General features: G+C 36.9%; 1 protein-coding gene across 1 annotated transcript in view; it reads right to left on the bottom strand.

The window, feature by feature from the left end:
• BRDT (bromodomain testis associated) overlaps positions 1–15,471 on the bottom strand; it is a 40,001-nt gene that overhangs the window by 2,230 nt on the left and 22,300 nt on the right. The window contains exons 12-16 of the mRNA XM_014865232.3: positions 13,696–13,757; positions 11,027–11,198; positions 4,944–5,044; positions 1,920–2,125; positions 1,250–1,424 (exon numbers count right to left, since the gene is read on the bottom strand). Coding sequence (XP_014720718.2) covers positions 1,250–1,424; positions 1,920–2,125; positions 4,944–5,044; positions 11,027–11,198; positions 13,696–13,757 — 716 coding nt within the window. The remainder of the gene's footprint in view (positions 1–1,249; positions 1,425–1,919; positions 2,126–4,943; positions 5,045–11,026; positions 11,199–13,695; positions 13,758–15,471) is intronic.

The raw sequence follows: 15,471 nt of genomic DNA, 5'->3' as shown, positions 1-15,471 counted from the left end.
GACCACAGTGCTCTAAATGAAACTCCACCGAGTTACAGCACTGCTTAATGTAATTAGTTTCTACCTTAGTGTCATAAAATAAGAAGCTAACAAAAGTTTTGTACGTTATTTCCTGGGAAATTCATTTATATTATAATCAATACTTCAGCTAAAGCCAATGGTTTTTTTCTCCTCAAACTAATGTTCCTGTATGTCCTATGAATTCACATGTCTTTCCCAGGATTACAAAAATATCCAGCACCCAACAAGGTAAAATTCACAACATCTGGTATCAATGATTACCAGGTAAGGAAAGAAGCAAACATTTTCCATAAAGAGGAGACTAATCAGTCAACTGAAACCACCCTGGAACTGACATAATGTCAGAATTAGCAGAGAAGCCCATTTAAATAGTTATGATAACCATTCCATTTGTCTAAAAGTTTTATAGACATACAAAAAATATAAAATAGACCCAAATTGAACTTCTAAAGACAACTACAATGTCTGAGATGAAAAATACAGTGGATGGAATTAACAGTGGATTAGACATTGAAGAAAAGACTGATGAACTTATCCAAAATGAAACAGAGGGGAAAAAAGAACTTAAAAATTAAAAGAGCATCAGTGAACTGTGGGACACCTTCAAGTAGGCTAATATGTGAGTAATCAGAGTCACTGAAAAGAGAAAGAGAGGAAACAGAAAAAATAGGAATAATGGCCAAAATTTTTCCAAGCTTGATGAAAACTATAAATACACATCTCCAATAAGCTCAACAAAGCACAAGAAACGTGAAGGAAGCAACTGCCAACAACACAGTGGGACAGACGGCATATCTTCTGGCCACAATTCATAGGTGGTTTATGGATTTTTCAAGAGTAATAACAGTAAGTGATAAATCACTTTACCTATGTGCTTAATACACGTAAATTCATTTCATCTTCACAATATGCATTCTTATTCCCACTTTTTGAGGCAGAGAGGTTAAATAAACTGCCAGGCCCAAACGTCTAGTAAATGGCAGAATCAGGATTTGAACCCACGGGAAGTCTAGTAGCTCCAGGGTCAGCACTCTTATACTATGCTTGTGTCTTTGACTACGAAAATTTTATTTTGGGCTTTGATTTTAGAATCTAATCCTCACTAAGGAGGTAACTCCACCATCACTAAAAAACCACCTCAAATACATTTTTGAATGTGTGAAAGACACTACTCTATTCAATCTTTCTTACTAAGTCTGTTAGATTTAGTAGACTAAAATTCACTTACTGCTTCTCTCCTCCTCCGCTCTTGCTCTTTCTCCCTGGCTAAATTACGGTCCTCAGGAAGCGAGAGTTTGCTTGTATCTTGAGCTTCCAATGACTGCAGATGTGCTTGTCGCTCTTCTCCAAGGCATTTGTTTTGCATTTTATTTGAAAAGGATTCTAGAGTGAAGCCAAGGTCCCTTAAAGAAACAATATAGTTCAAAGTAGGTTTCACGTTTCTTAAAAGTTTTTATTACAAAGATATGTTATTAAATAACAAATATAAAAGCGACACTCATTACCCCGTTTCATGTTATGACATTATTTTTAAAATTTTTTGGTCAAAATTTACAAAGGGAAATCTATATTAACAAAGAGAAGATTTCGGAAAACTATGACCAAGGTGCACCACTATCTACTTACACATAGAATGGAAACAATATTTCCATTTCTGGAAAATAATGTCTTTATAATTTAGTAATATTAGTATCTTTAATAGTTTAATCACTTGATTATTTCTATACTCTTCAAAGTAGATACTACTTATCAATAAAAAATATCAATAAAAACTTACTTTTTGCAATTATAATTTGCTCTATATTCTACTAAATAGCTCAATCATAGTCACTTCACAAAAAATAAATATATTTAAAATACATATCCCAAGGCCTCCTTTAATCCAGTAAATTACAGACCTCTGATTTTCTTGAAATACTTTTGGTTCCTTTGTATTCTGTTCCAGATGTTTCCGTATTAGTTCCTGTGTTCGAGCTTTCACTTCCTTTTCTATTGCTGCTTTTCTAAATTGGTTGAAGAGCTCATCTGAGGATTTCAGTACACTTGATGTTTTGACTGGTTTGCCTAAACTTTTCCAAGAGTCTGCATTCTTAATCTTTATATCCTAAAACAAATATTTGATTTAGTTTACATCTACAGATTTTTAACCAAATTTTAGGAAAAAAATAATATTTTTTGATACAGTAATAGATCAAATTAAGATTCCAAAGGCTTTCATGTAATTTTACTAAACTTAGGTTAAAGATTACTAAAGTCAGAAAAAAATATGAAAATATGATAACAGATAAGCTAAACTTAATTGTTCATCTAAGACCAAATTAAAATAGCATGCTTGCCAATTATTTCAATTTAATGTAAAACATATATATACATAAAGGGTATGACAATCTACAAGGAATACAGAAATAAATAAACCAATTACTGTAATTAAGATATTTATTACCCTAAATGGAAAATAAAGCAAATATACAAGTGATTAATAAGGTAAAGTCTCTGGCTTTGTGCCTGAAATTTCTATCTAACTGCAATAAAATTTTGGCAGACCCTAAAACAGGAAAGCTCCTATGTGGGTTTGGAGAGCAGGACAGTTTTTCAGGTATTACAGAGAAGAAAGAAGACTTTTAACGGGCAAAAATAAGGATGGAAAGCATTCCTCATGGCAGAGAGAACAGAATTAAAGGTATTACTAGGTGTATCTGGGAAGAAATGAATGGTTCATTTTCTACAAATTACAGGCATATGGTTAAGACTGAAAAGTTAGATTGGGGTCATAATGTAACGGTGTTTAATCTTCATTATGGAGTCAAAGTTGGAAACCACTCAAGGTTTCATACGGATGAGTAATACGATCAGAACAATACATCAAGAGGAACAATGTAAGAATGTGACAAAGGGGGCCAGCCCGGGGCCGAGTGGTTAAGTTCGCCTGCTGCACTTCCGCGGCCCAGGGTTTCACTGGTCTGCATCCTAGGCGTGGACATGGCACCACTAGTCAGGCCATGCTGAGGCGGCATCCCACACGCCACCACCAGAGGGACCCACAACTAAAAATACACAACTATATACCAGGGGGCTTTGGGGAGAAAAAGGAAAAATAAAATCTTTAAAAAAAAAAAAAAAAAAAAGAATGTGAAAAAGGGAATGGATTATTAAAAAATAGGTCTCAAGTTGGTCAGATCAGTTATGAATGTTAAAAAGAGCTCCAATTAAAGGCAGTAAGGCCTGATTTATGAGGTAGAAATGGAAAAAAGACATCTTGGAAGTAAAACCCAAAGAATTTAGCAACTCTTTGGCTGTAGGCAACTGACAAGTTGTAAAAAATGATTAAAACTTATAGGTCTGGAAATATATATTTGAGTCATCTGCATAGAGACTATAACTGAAACCACCACAGTTGGATGTTCAATCAGAGAGAGAGAAGTGGTAGGAGACCCGGATTCCTCACCCTAGCAAGTCTTTGGGAAGCATACAGCAATTTCAGAGGTCACTGTTCCTCTGATAGGGTGATTCCAGGGATAGGGGCGTGGCTAGATGCCAGGTAAAATTAAGGCACTGGTTCTCAACTGGGGGTGATCCCGCTCTGCCCAGGGAAGACATCTGGCAATGTCAGTGGACATTTTTGGTTGTCACATGGAGGTGGGGGAAAGGGTGCTACTTGCATCTAGCAGGTAGAGGTTGGGCTTCCTGTTAAGCATCCTACAATGCACAGGCCTACATCCCACAAAGATTCATGCAGTCCAAAATGTCAACAGGGCTAGAGTCGAGAAACCCTCGTTTAAGATGTAAACAGGTAGTGGGAAAACAAAATAAGACAAAAAGGAATAGTAGAGACTGTAGAGATGGCAGGAGGGCTCCATAATAAATCTGTTGAATGAAAAAAATTAAGAGCAGAGATGGTTGAGTCAGTCTTGGCAAGATGGATACCTTTTCCTGAGGCAGAATTAAGAGAAGACGGCAGAGCTAGGGCTTCTGAGTAAAAGGACCAGAGGCTGAGAGTTTGTTGAAATGGTTTGTTTTAATCCTAGCTCTTATTTGGGCAAGATGCTTAAACTGTCCGGCCACAGTTTATTCTTAAGGACTAATTCTCAACGATCTCTTCTGACATCAAAATTCTTAGCCTCTTTTCAATAAGTGGTAACACTGTCCATAGTGAGGGAGCAAGAGTGGGAACCAATGTCAAGAATGGAAACAGTTTGCTGTGAAGAGAACAAGCCACCCAATTCCATTCCTCCTTAAGCTTACATTTCAGCATTGTAGTTCCTACTATGTGCTAGGCATTGGGAATAAACAGAGAGTAGACTATGTTACTTTTACTTATAGAGAAAACTTCAAGGGTATGACACATACTTGATGTTTTGCTTATTTTTGCAATAATTATTGCCAACAGTAAGATTTGTCCTCTGAAGTACTTGCAAGGAGGAAAAAAAGGAAAGAAAGAAGGGAGGGTGGAAGGGAGGGAAAGAAAAGAGGACATGTAAATACTCCTTCATAGTCATTTTCTGAGAATTAGATTCCAACGCCTAGAATAGCATCTGATGTATCTAATGCATCCCAAACATCTAGAATATTTGTTGAAAGAATGATCAGAGTATAGTTTGAGATTAAGCGCACAAGACTCCATTTGGAAATCCCCCCAAAAGATTCTACAAGATAGTTTTACAACAAGCTTTAAAATCAGGGGAGCTGGCAAATACCAGCGTTACAGGATTCACAATTAAACCCAAGCATGGGACTGACGGTAGAGGGTAGGGGAAGCGTGCTGCTCACAGGTAACTTTTTTTTTTTTAAATAATTAGGCAAAAATTAGGCTTAGAGAGCCAAAATTTCATTCAAGTTAGGGCTACAAAATACCTCTTGTGCCATTTCCATATTCAATTGTAAATCCCTTCAAGATTTGTGAGAAAAAATAACATCAGTCTTACCTTCTGCACAGGAACTTGACATTCAGATTCTAACACCACTGTGTCATTATTCCCAGACTGATGCATCTCAGTTAGGCCATTCGAGCGTTGTTCAGAATCACCTAGATGCACACATTTTTAGAATAGTATAATGAAGACAATTTCATCTTGCTTGTCCAGAATTAGACATTTTCCCCCCTCTATGTCAGAACTATGAAAACAAAATGACTAGTATTTTGATGCTTAACTTTGGACTATTCTTAATTTACAATATTCTGTAAAATAAACATTTTTCACTTGAAATTTTCCTTCCTTCCTCCCTCCCTCCCTTTTTTTTCTGTCAGCATGAAGCAGAGCTGATGATGTGGCTCACCCACCAAATCTAGTTTATCTGTCCCTGTGGCATAGCAGTCCTCCAGCACGTAGACTGACCTCAGCTCCAGAGAGGGGTCTTCATTAGACCAAACCGGTCACGGTAATCCTATCCTCCCCCCGCCGCCCCGCCCCCAGGGAGGTCCTTTAGGAAAGAGCAGACCTAAGCCCACAGGCTTCCAGGGAAAGATGCTTCCTGGTGGCCAAACTGAGAAAAAACACAAAGACTGAAGAACTGACACCAGACACCTATAATAGTGAGGGAATAGGAGTAAGAAATGTAAAACATAGGGCTGACTCTGAAGTGAAGAGAATAAACTATGCAATCCTCTTAGTGTTAAGCTTTCATACAAATATTTCACTTATTATGGGTGAAGATAACTATAAAAGCAGAGCTTGAGCCTTGGTCAGATCATGCCTAAACGACTGACCTGTGAACTACTGGTTATGTGTGCCAACAAAATTCCTTATTGCTTAAGCCAGCTTGAGCTGAGTTTTCTGTCATTTGCGATCGAGAGCATGCTGATGCATGAAACCTCTCTGGGTCATTTCTGTTTCACTTCTCTCTGGTTCTCTATAAGTCCTAACTAGTAACAAAAGGATAGAGGGACAAATAGACTGAGTTGCTTGCTATCTTTGTTAACTGACTGAAGCTCACAAAATCCTGGTCACTCACGCATTGTAGGAACTTACATTTAGGCCTCTCCGGCCCATCAATCCCGTGACTGACTCTCTGGCTAAGTCACACTACCTGAAGAGGAGCCTTGAAGAAGAGACGAGCAACAGGGATGGGAGTGAGCATAAAAGGGTGACAAGAAACATGGTCAAAGCATGCAGGAATGAAAAAACAAAGCTTAGATTTCAATCCCTACCTGGCCCAACGTACCTATGTTTTCTCAGTTCAGCAAGGAATGGAAAACAAAGGAGAAAAGCTACTAAGTACAGAACCATCTTCTCTGCTTAGGGCCAGATATTATTTAAGAAGTAGAAAGAGCATATACGTCAAGAGAAGTAAATTCTAAACGAGTCTCAGTTTGCAGACTCTAAATTGGTAAGTGATGACAGTGTCGTCATCAAGAATTAAAGAAGAAAGATGAAAACGTGGGGATTAAAAAAGGGAAATTCAGTTTTGACATGCTCTGTTTGACAAGCCTATGTGATGTTTAAGACGTTCAGCAGAGTGGTATAAACATGCATGAGGCCTGGATGCTTGAGTTCTAAAAATGAGACTAGAAGTCATAGACACCAAGGAGATCACACAGGAAGAATATACAGATCACTGCCTTCCATAAAGAGAAAATGATCAGTGTATGGCACACCTGGATAAATAGGATGGCTATTCCAAACCTATTGCTATGAGAGCTCAGGGGATTACTAGCTTAGTAAACCTGTGCTTTGGAATATGGCTGGGAAGCCCTAAAGTAAAAAGATAAGAAGCTTAAGGATGTAACTCACAGTATTATCAACATTTAAAGGTAGGCAGATAAAGAGATAACTGTAAAGAACATTCAGAGAGATGGAATGGTCAAAAGAATAGTGTCAGAGAGGCCTAGGAAGTGTGTCAAGGGTCCAATTCTCTGAAAAACATTTTTATGTGGATGACCCTTGGCACCTCAAACACTACAACACTCATCTTTCCTCGGACATCTGCCCTTCGTCTGTGTTCCAGGTCTGTCAACCTGGACCACTATCCCCCCAGTGTCCTCTGAGCCAACAAAGTTATATTCCTTTGTTATTAGAACCTAGCATATGGTCATCTATTGCAGACCTGCTTATTCTACCCTTTTCATTTCTTTCAACTTTTCCCTTTTCTTTCTTTCCATCACTTCATTTTTTTTCTACTACTCCAACAGTCCAACTGGTCGTCTCCTTCTCTGGTGTCTAAGCCCCATTCCTCCAACTGACCTACATAATATTGGCAGATAATTACCTTGAAGCATACCCTTTGCTAAAAAAACCTTCATTGGCTCTCCAGTGACTATACCATTACCACTAAGTCCAAAGTCTCTAGATATCAAGGTTCTTTATGATCTGAACCTCATCTACCCTTCCAAATTCATTTCCTGGTATTCCTCTTTATCCAACCCAAGTTTTAATCACATTGAACTATTGGTTACCTAAATACCTTCATTCATGTTGCTTCTTCCATCTAGAATGCCTTTCAATCCTACATATACATAGTTAAGTCTTATTTTTGTTCTCCAACATGCAGCTCAAATGATACTTATTCTGTAAAATACACATCTGCCAAAGAGATCAGGTAATTCTGCCTTCTCACCTCCTGAAATCTCATTCTTGCTCCTTTTAGGGCACATTATTTTTACTTTATATACCAGTTGTTTATTTCTCCTACTAGATGGCAGACTCTTTGATTTACCTTTTCATTTACATGTTAATTCAGAGTGATATGACAGCGTAAGTATTTGTTTTAAAAAAATTCTTAATGCAACTGAGTGAAGATTTTTATGAGCTGGGGAAAGGGTAAAGTTAGTAATGCTTTGTGACTAAAAACTCCAACTATTTCAAGGCAAAAAAATTAGACATCTTCCAGTTCATGTGGAGATGATGGCAGGGGTTTTGAAGAAAACTAGTAACACAAAAATTCAATTTCTGAAATCTTTTATGTACTTTAACATGTTGTCAAACTATTTTTTTTCCAATAAGAAAACATCAGGAAAAAAATGTTGACTTTCATTGTTTAACCAAAAATTTATTTCCAGATCAAACTCCAGAAAAGTAAAACTCTATACACACTTGATAGCTCATATACATTTGCAATTTCCCGTGGGCATAGTGCCACCTACAGCTGGCAAATGCAAACCACTTTGGTTCTGAACATTTTCATAAGTACAGTAGAATAGCCACTTCAGCATCATCCAAATTTTCCCTTTACACAATATTGTCACTCACCATTACACATAAACAGAATTGAAGTAATACAGTAAACTGATCCTGACTGAAGACTTAGGCATTTAAAGCCTGACTTTTCACAGATAGGTAGTTTTCTTAAAATAGGAACAAAAGACCATCTTGACGGTATTCTTTCCACTGTGTTTCATTGTCTTTTTTCTTCTTCAAGGCTATTCCTACCATGCTTCTATGAACTTACTATAATGAAAACAGCCACTTTTCCCTACTCTGGTTCTTTCTGATCAAGCTTCAAACCTGTTCAAACTCGGATTCAAAAACTGAAAACAGGGGCCAGCCCTGTGGCATAGTGGTTAAGTTTGGCGCAGTCCACTTCGGTAGCCCAGATTCACAGGTTCCAACCCGGGCGTGGATCTATACCACTCATCAGCCATGCTGTGGCAGCAAGCCACATATAAAGTGAAGGAAGACTGGCACAGATGTTAGCTCAGGGCTAATCTTCCTCAGCAAAAAAGAACCCAACAAAAACAAAACAATCTCTGCCAAGTCTATATATAAGAAAAACCTATCTTCTGGTCAAAGCCATAGCTATCTTCCCATTCTCTTCACCAAGGAACTTCTTGAAAGACTGGTTTGCATTCAGATTCCATTACTTCTCAATTTACAACAATCTGGCTTCTGCCCCAATCACAATGGCCACTAAAAAAGCTTTTGTAAAAGCAAAAAATCTCACACTGCCAATTTTAATCCTCTCTCCTCACTCCTCAGCCTACTTTAATGCTTTCCAGTATGTGATACGCTTGATGATCTCCTTCTAAAAACCCATCTTCCTGGGTTTCTATCATATCACTTTTCCTTTTTCTCTTACCTTTGATTACCTCTTCTTTAACTTTTTCTACTATTACTGAGGAAGTTTTGTTTCCTAGCATTTTGTCCTGGACCTTTCTCTTCCTGCTCTGCACATTTTCCTGGGTGTTTTCATTCATGCTCCTGGCTTCAAGTAGCTTCCACATACAGTAATTCCTAAATTATAGTTCCTGTATACCCTGTTAGTTCCAGAAACCTATTTCTAGGTGTATATTTCCAATTAGACATTCTGCAGCACCTCAAACATGTCCAAAATGAGCAATGCTGCTTATTTTCAATCCAACTATTGGATAATATCCTGGTAAGACACTCATTCTAACAAAGCCTATCAATTCTGCCACAAAAAATATCTTTCTAATTTACCTACATCTTTTCTATGCTCACTACCCTAGTTTTGGTCCTCATAATTTCTTTCCTAGACTATAGCACTCAGCTTCCTTACTTGGTCCCAACTACATCAGAGCATTCATCTTAACCCCTCCTCTATATAATAAGCAGCAATCTCTTCCTAATATAAAATCTGATTTTGTTATGCTCTTGTTTGAAGCTACTTGTTGTGTACAAAATGAAAGACCCAAATGTAGCCTGGTAGTTAAGGTAATTCATGACCTAGAACCACTACATCTTCAGTTATTCTCCTGAGTCTCTTGAGAATCTTTTTCCAGAAAAGGATGAAAATAAATACGTCATGCCTTGGATCTTGTTTATTCTTCTTCCTGGGATGCCCTCCAGTGTTGCCTTAGACATTTTCTCTATTGATCTCCACTCCCTTCTCCACAATGAAGGGTATAACTTGATCTAAATACAAAATGGAATACTCAAACACAGAATAGTAGGGAGCTTTTACTGGAAACAACAAAGAATCAAAACTGCTCTGTTCCTCCTACCGTTTGCTACAGTAAAACAGCCCAGAAATTTCTTCTGCTTTGGAGAAAGCCCTGCCCTTGGAAGGGGCCAAGTGGGAACAAGGGAGCAGCTTAGAAGAAAGGGGACATGGATAAGGAATATTCACTCCTGCCTCTGGTCTAGGCCTGAATATATTAGTGTCTCAAGGATCAGGCACCCCCTAGGGCTGGGGCGCATCAGTATCAGAGAAGCATCCTTTGTGCCATCCATCCCCAGGAGAGCCAGGTTGAGACAGGCAATATCTTCACTTCTGAAGAGACTAACAGATGAGATATTTAAGAAGTCAAATGAATCTAATGATATAACAACTGAGCCCAGGGACTGGCCCAGTGGCATAGCAGTTAAGTTGGTGCACTCCAGATGGGAAGCCCGGAGTTCGCTGGTTCAGATTCCGGGCGTGGACCTACGCACCATTTATCAAGCCATGCTGTGTTTATCAAGTCCTGCATGTAAAAAGTAGAGGAAGACGGGCATGGATGTTAGCTCAGAGCCAGTCTTCCTCAGCAAAAAGAGGATTGGTAGCAGATGTTGGCTCAGGACTAATCTTCCTCCAAAAAAAAAAAAATTGGCCAGTTTTGGAAGATGTTTTTGGTGAACAGCAACCACAAATAGGCAAGTATTTCTAGCCCAAGTTTTCCTTAACTGTAAACTATTTCTGATGTATGTAGCTTCATTTCTCTATCTGTAGAATCTAAGTATCTTTTCCTTATTCTATCCTACCGTTCTAACCCACACAGCTGTCACAGAAATTAGAGCAACATTTCTAGAGTCTGCTCAGAACTAGGTAGTATGGGCTCTGGTAGTGACAGGTTTTTATATATGGCCCACAGGCCAAGTATACAATCAATATGAAAGTACATTGCATGTGAACTGTACATGCAATTTTCTTTCATTCAAATGTAACGAGTACCTTTGGGTATAAAGCAGATAATTTCTAACAGTGTGCTTCAGTGATTATTTCTAACCTGGAATTTACTAGTTATGATTTTCAGTATCCCAGATACGTAACATTTAAGATGACCTTTGCATCTTCATATATAGATTTAGAAGTCAGTTTCTCAATCACAGTTATTTACCTGTTAATTTCTTACCCGAGGGATGCAGAATTTGTAAAGGTGAAATGTTTTTTACACTCTGTAAACATTCTAATTCTTGATGATTAAACGCTGACTGGTGGTGATTTGGCGGTGTTCCACATGCATGTGTAGTCTGATGCACAAGGATAGTTTTTGTAGAGGCTGTATCTTGCATAGAAGATTGTATCTATTAAGACAAAGTTAAATAAAATTATCTTTCAGATTTTTAACCACACAAGAAATATAACTAAGAAAACAGAAACAAAGAGGAAAGAATATAATTTAATACCATCTCTTTTGAACATGATATTATTGAAGGCACACAAACTTATAAGGTAAATTATCCCTATCTTACAGATGAGAAAAGTAAGGCTTTGAAAGATTAAATAACTTGGCTGTCATGTAGCTTATAAGTAGAGTTAGTCAAAGCCTATGATCTTAGTTACTAGTACAACATAGACTTACAAGTATGTCATTAAATAATGCAGCTTATTTTCAAATGCTTTCCTGTCATTTACTGAAAATAAAAACTGAGCTTTTGTACCAAATCTAGAGAGTAATCCACTTTCTTTACCCCTATTTCCTTTCTGAATTACAGACATAAGGGGGAGGTGGGTAAAAAAAACAAAATCATATGGTGGTCAACCCATAAGACGATCAACAAGTTCTGATTCAGTATTTAGTTAACTGTTTATTAAGCAAAATCTGTATTAAATTAGCTAACATATATTTAATGCTTATTTTGTGCAAGAAACCAGACTAAGCCCTTTATACAGTTCTTCCTTAATTCTCAAAATAATTATATAATTATTATCTCCATTTACAGATTATAATAGGACTTAGATGTTATAAAAGCAACTTACCTTAAATCTCACATCTATTCACTGGCAAGCTAAGTTATAGTACTAAAGCCCAGGTACCTTTATCTACTAAGATTTGAGTTGAGATAGTACAGAGATGAATAAAACAGGCTTTCTCCTCCGTCTAATAAAGGGGTTAGAAGGAGCGAGTAGATAACACAAGTGTATGAATACCTATGCTAGTCTGAATAAAACTAGTGCCATAGGTATTTGATATTAATACGATAGCATTATGATTATTAATGTGATAATGTAATTGTTGTTATGTAAAACAAAGTTGTATACTGAAAATATTTACAGACAAAATGATGTCTGGGATTCCCTTAAAAATAACAGAGGCAAGGGGTGGGCAGGGGATGTGTGGGGTAGAGACGAAATCAGCTTGGTTATGAGTACATGATGGTTCACTATATTATTTGTTCACTGTACACGTTTAAAATTTTCCATAATAAAGTCTTTTTTTCTTAAAAAAAAAAAAAAACAAACTAGTGCCATAGGAGTGTTCATCCCAACAATAATATAGACCCATGCCCAAAGCTTAAAGTCAAATGCTGTTGTTTAAATCAGCAAAAAACTCACTTTCTGAAACACACAAATACATGCATTTATTCATGATCCTATAAATACATTCCCTCTTTTATCATAAATGGGCATTCTCTTCTCAGCAACACTGAAAAGGTTTTGGCCACAGAGAGATCATAAAGGTAGCAGTCTACCTGTATATTGAGAATACTTCCAAAATTTATTCATAACTTGTCTAATTTTCTCATTCCACTAATAGCTATGACAAGACAGACCATCTGTATCTTATTCCTACTCAAAAGCCTTTGAGAGCTCACGCCTGCCAACCAAATTAAATATTAGCAATTCACACAGGTGTTCCAAGTCCTCCCTATTATATCTTCCAGGCCAACTAACCCTTACGCACACCCTCTGCTGCCGTATTTCCCTGAACACACCTCCTCTGCTTTTTTTGGCCTCTCTTCGTGCTACCACTCCTCTTTTTAAAAAAAGTCCCTAATCTGTATGTTAATATACTAAGCATTTCTTCTTCCCTTTCTCTGTAATTTGAAACCCATTTTAAGCATTCCCTCCTTCAGGCAGTATATATATTCCTTCTTCATTTTCTCAATAAATTATGAATATACATTATTATAGCACTAATCATACAGTCTGAATACATGTGATTGTATCTCTTCTCACAACTTAGAGCTCGTTCAAAATAGCATTATATATGTTGTATCCCCCTAACCTAGTTAGATCTTGTTAAATAAATTTGTACTTTAATAACAGTATATACCTGTAATTATATTTGGGATGGGTACAAAGGATTAAAAGTTTTATATGACATAACCTGAATTAGTGAAAGATAAAATTACTTCTATCCTTTTCAAAGCATATCAACTACTAATTAAACACAGATGTCCTAAAATTAATAGCTGGTAATTATAAGCTTTATCTTTAGAAACCCTAACTATTCCCCTACCACTGTTTCAAAAGAAATTCCACCCTCCTTTGTGCACATGGGAACACCAAAGCCGGCCCTCTGTATTTAGACTCTCGAGGCTAAGTTGAAACTTGTATAATTTGTTCTACCTGTTTGACTTATATAAGATTATACCCTATTAGAAAAATGTAGCCAAATATTTTCTCTATTCAATCTTCTTTAGGAAGAAATCTTTGAACATTTAGTTGAAGAACTGAAAACGGTGACAACTCTCCATGTAAATAAAATCAAAAACAATTTGAAAGAAAGCTACTACCATACCAGTGAGTTATAGCATACATACTTTTTAAATTCTAAGGTGAAAACAATTAACTTACCTTTACTTTCTCTTTAGAAGGAGACTCATTCTGTTTTACTCCAGTAAATTTAGGAAATGTTTCTGCAAAGGTATATAAATAAATATTTCAATACTTGCCAGCTTAAAATACCATCTAAGTTACAATTTTTTTTCATATTATAAATTAAATGGTAATTTCAAGAAAATGCCTTTAATACCAACCTCTTAAATCAAGAAATTCTTATAGTTACCAGGTTTTTAACCTTTTTGAATAAGTCAAAATTTCTACAGGGATATTTGCTTTTAAAAAGGATATTGGGGGCCAGCCTGGTGGTGCAGCCGTTAAGTTCCCACGTTCCACTTCAGGGTTCACCGGTTCTGACCCCAGTGTGGACCTATGCACTGCTTGTCAGGCTATGCTGTGGCAAGTGTCCCATGTATAAAGTAGAGGAAGTTGGGCATGGATGTTAGCTCGGGGCCAGTCTTCCTCAGCAAAAAAGAAGAGGATTGGCAGCGAATGTTAGCTCAGGGCTAATCTTCCTCAAAAAAAAAAAAAAGGGTATTTTCTTTTCCACTTGATGGAATAAATATCCACTCACAAATTTCAATTTGGATTATTTAGGTGAAAAAGAGTGTGTTACTTCACAGTAAAGAGCTTAAGTAAGTGATAGTTTAAAAAGGGACAAGTTACAACAGAGATGAGGATTTAAACAAGCAGTACCAATTACACTAAAATCATCTTTCACCAAGTAGCCATAAATATAGCCATAAGGGGCTTAATAATTAAGAATTTACTATAAGAAAAGGTTATGTCATTTATCTGAGAGGATACAGTCTTTTATTAAAAGTGAAGCTATTTGATTTCAGGGTAAAGTCTGCTCTGCTTATTAAGCATTATAATAAAGATCCCATCTAATTAATACTCTATTTACTTCCAAGCTATTTGGCAGCCTCAACTGTATAGCAACAAACAGATTTTACAGGATTTCCTTTACCTTTAGAAACAGCTTTATAGCTGACACTGGCAGTAGATTAGATCTAAACAGAGATCCCTCTGACAGGGTGCTCATAGGTTCCTCTTTCTTCATCCTACAATTGATTCTGGTGCTATCCTCCCCAAACACAAGGCCAGACCAGTGTGGTAAAGCACCAAATCGGCACTTACTGCCTTGACCCATCTCTCCAGGCCAGCTTTCACGAGCCACCTGAGCATTATTTGCTTCAGGCTCCAGGGCACCAAGACTGGTCAACACCAAATTTTATTCAAACTTAAAACATTCTAATTTTAATAATTACCTTCTGCCTCCTGAATTGCCATCAGTTTCCACTGGATGTGCTACTGTTCTTTCCTCTCCTAAAATGTTTGATGCTGGACATTGTTAAAATTGCTAAATGCCACTCAATGACGTGCTTTAAAGAATTCAAGTATTTAAAATGACATGAACCATCTCAATGTCACTCCACTAAGTATTATTTAAGTGTTGGAGGTTAGGTGGAAGGGTAAGAAGAAGACAGAGGGTACAGAGATCCAGGTATCTTTCACATTTAGGGGAGAAATTATGGTTTCAGCTTTGAACAAAAAAACAGACTTCATTAATATGATCATATAATACATATGCACATCTATACATCTACCTTAATTATTCAAATATGTACCTAAACTACATTAGTCTATGATATAAACTCAAGTAGAATAAAAATACGACATACCATGTTAGTGTTCTGCTAAAAAATTCAAGGGCATTATCTTAGTTTTCTGACATATAAAACTAAAACTCAGAATTATTATAAAAATTAGCACCTCAAAATATGAAGA

Source organism: Equus asinus, chromosome 16 (genome assembly GCF_041296235.1).
Source record: "Equus asinus isolate D_3611 breed Donkey chromosome 16, EquAss-T2T_v2, whole genome shotgun sequence".
Taxonomy (NCBI): Eukaryota; Metazoa; Chordata; class Mammalia; order Perissodactyla; family Equidae; genus Equus; species Equus asinus.
This window is presented reverse-complemented; position numbering and strand designations above follow the sequence as displayed.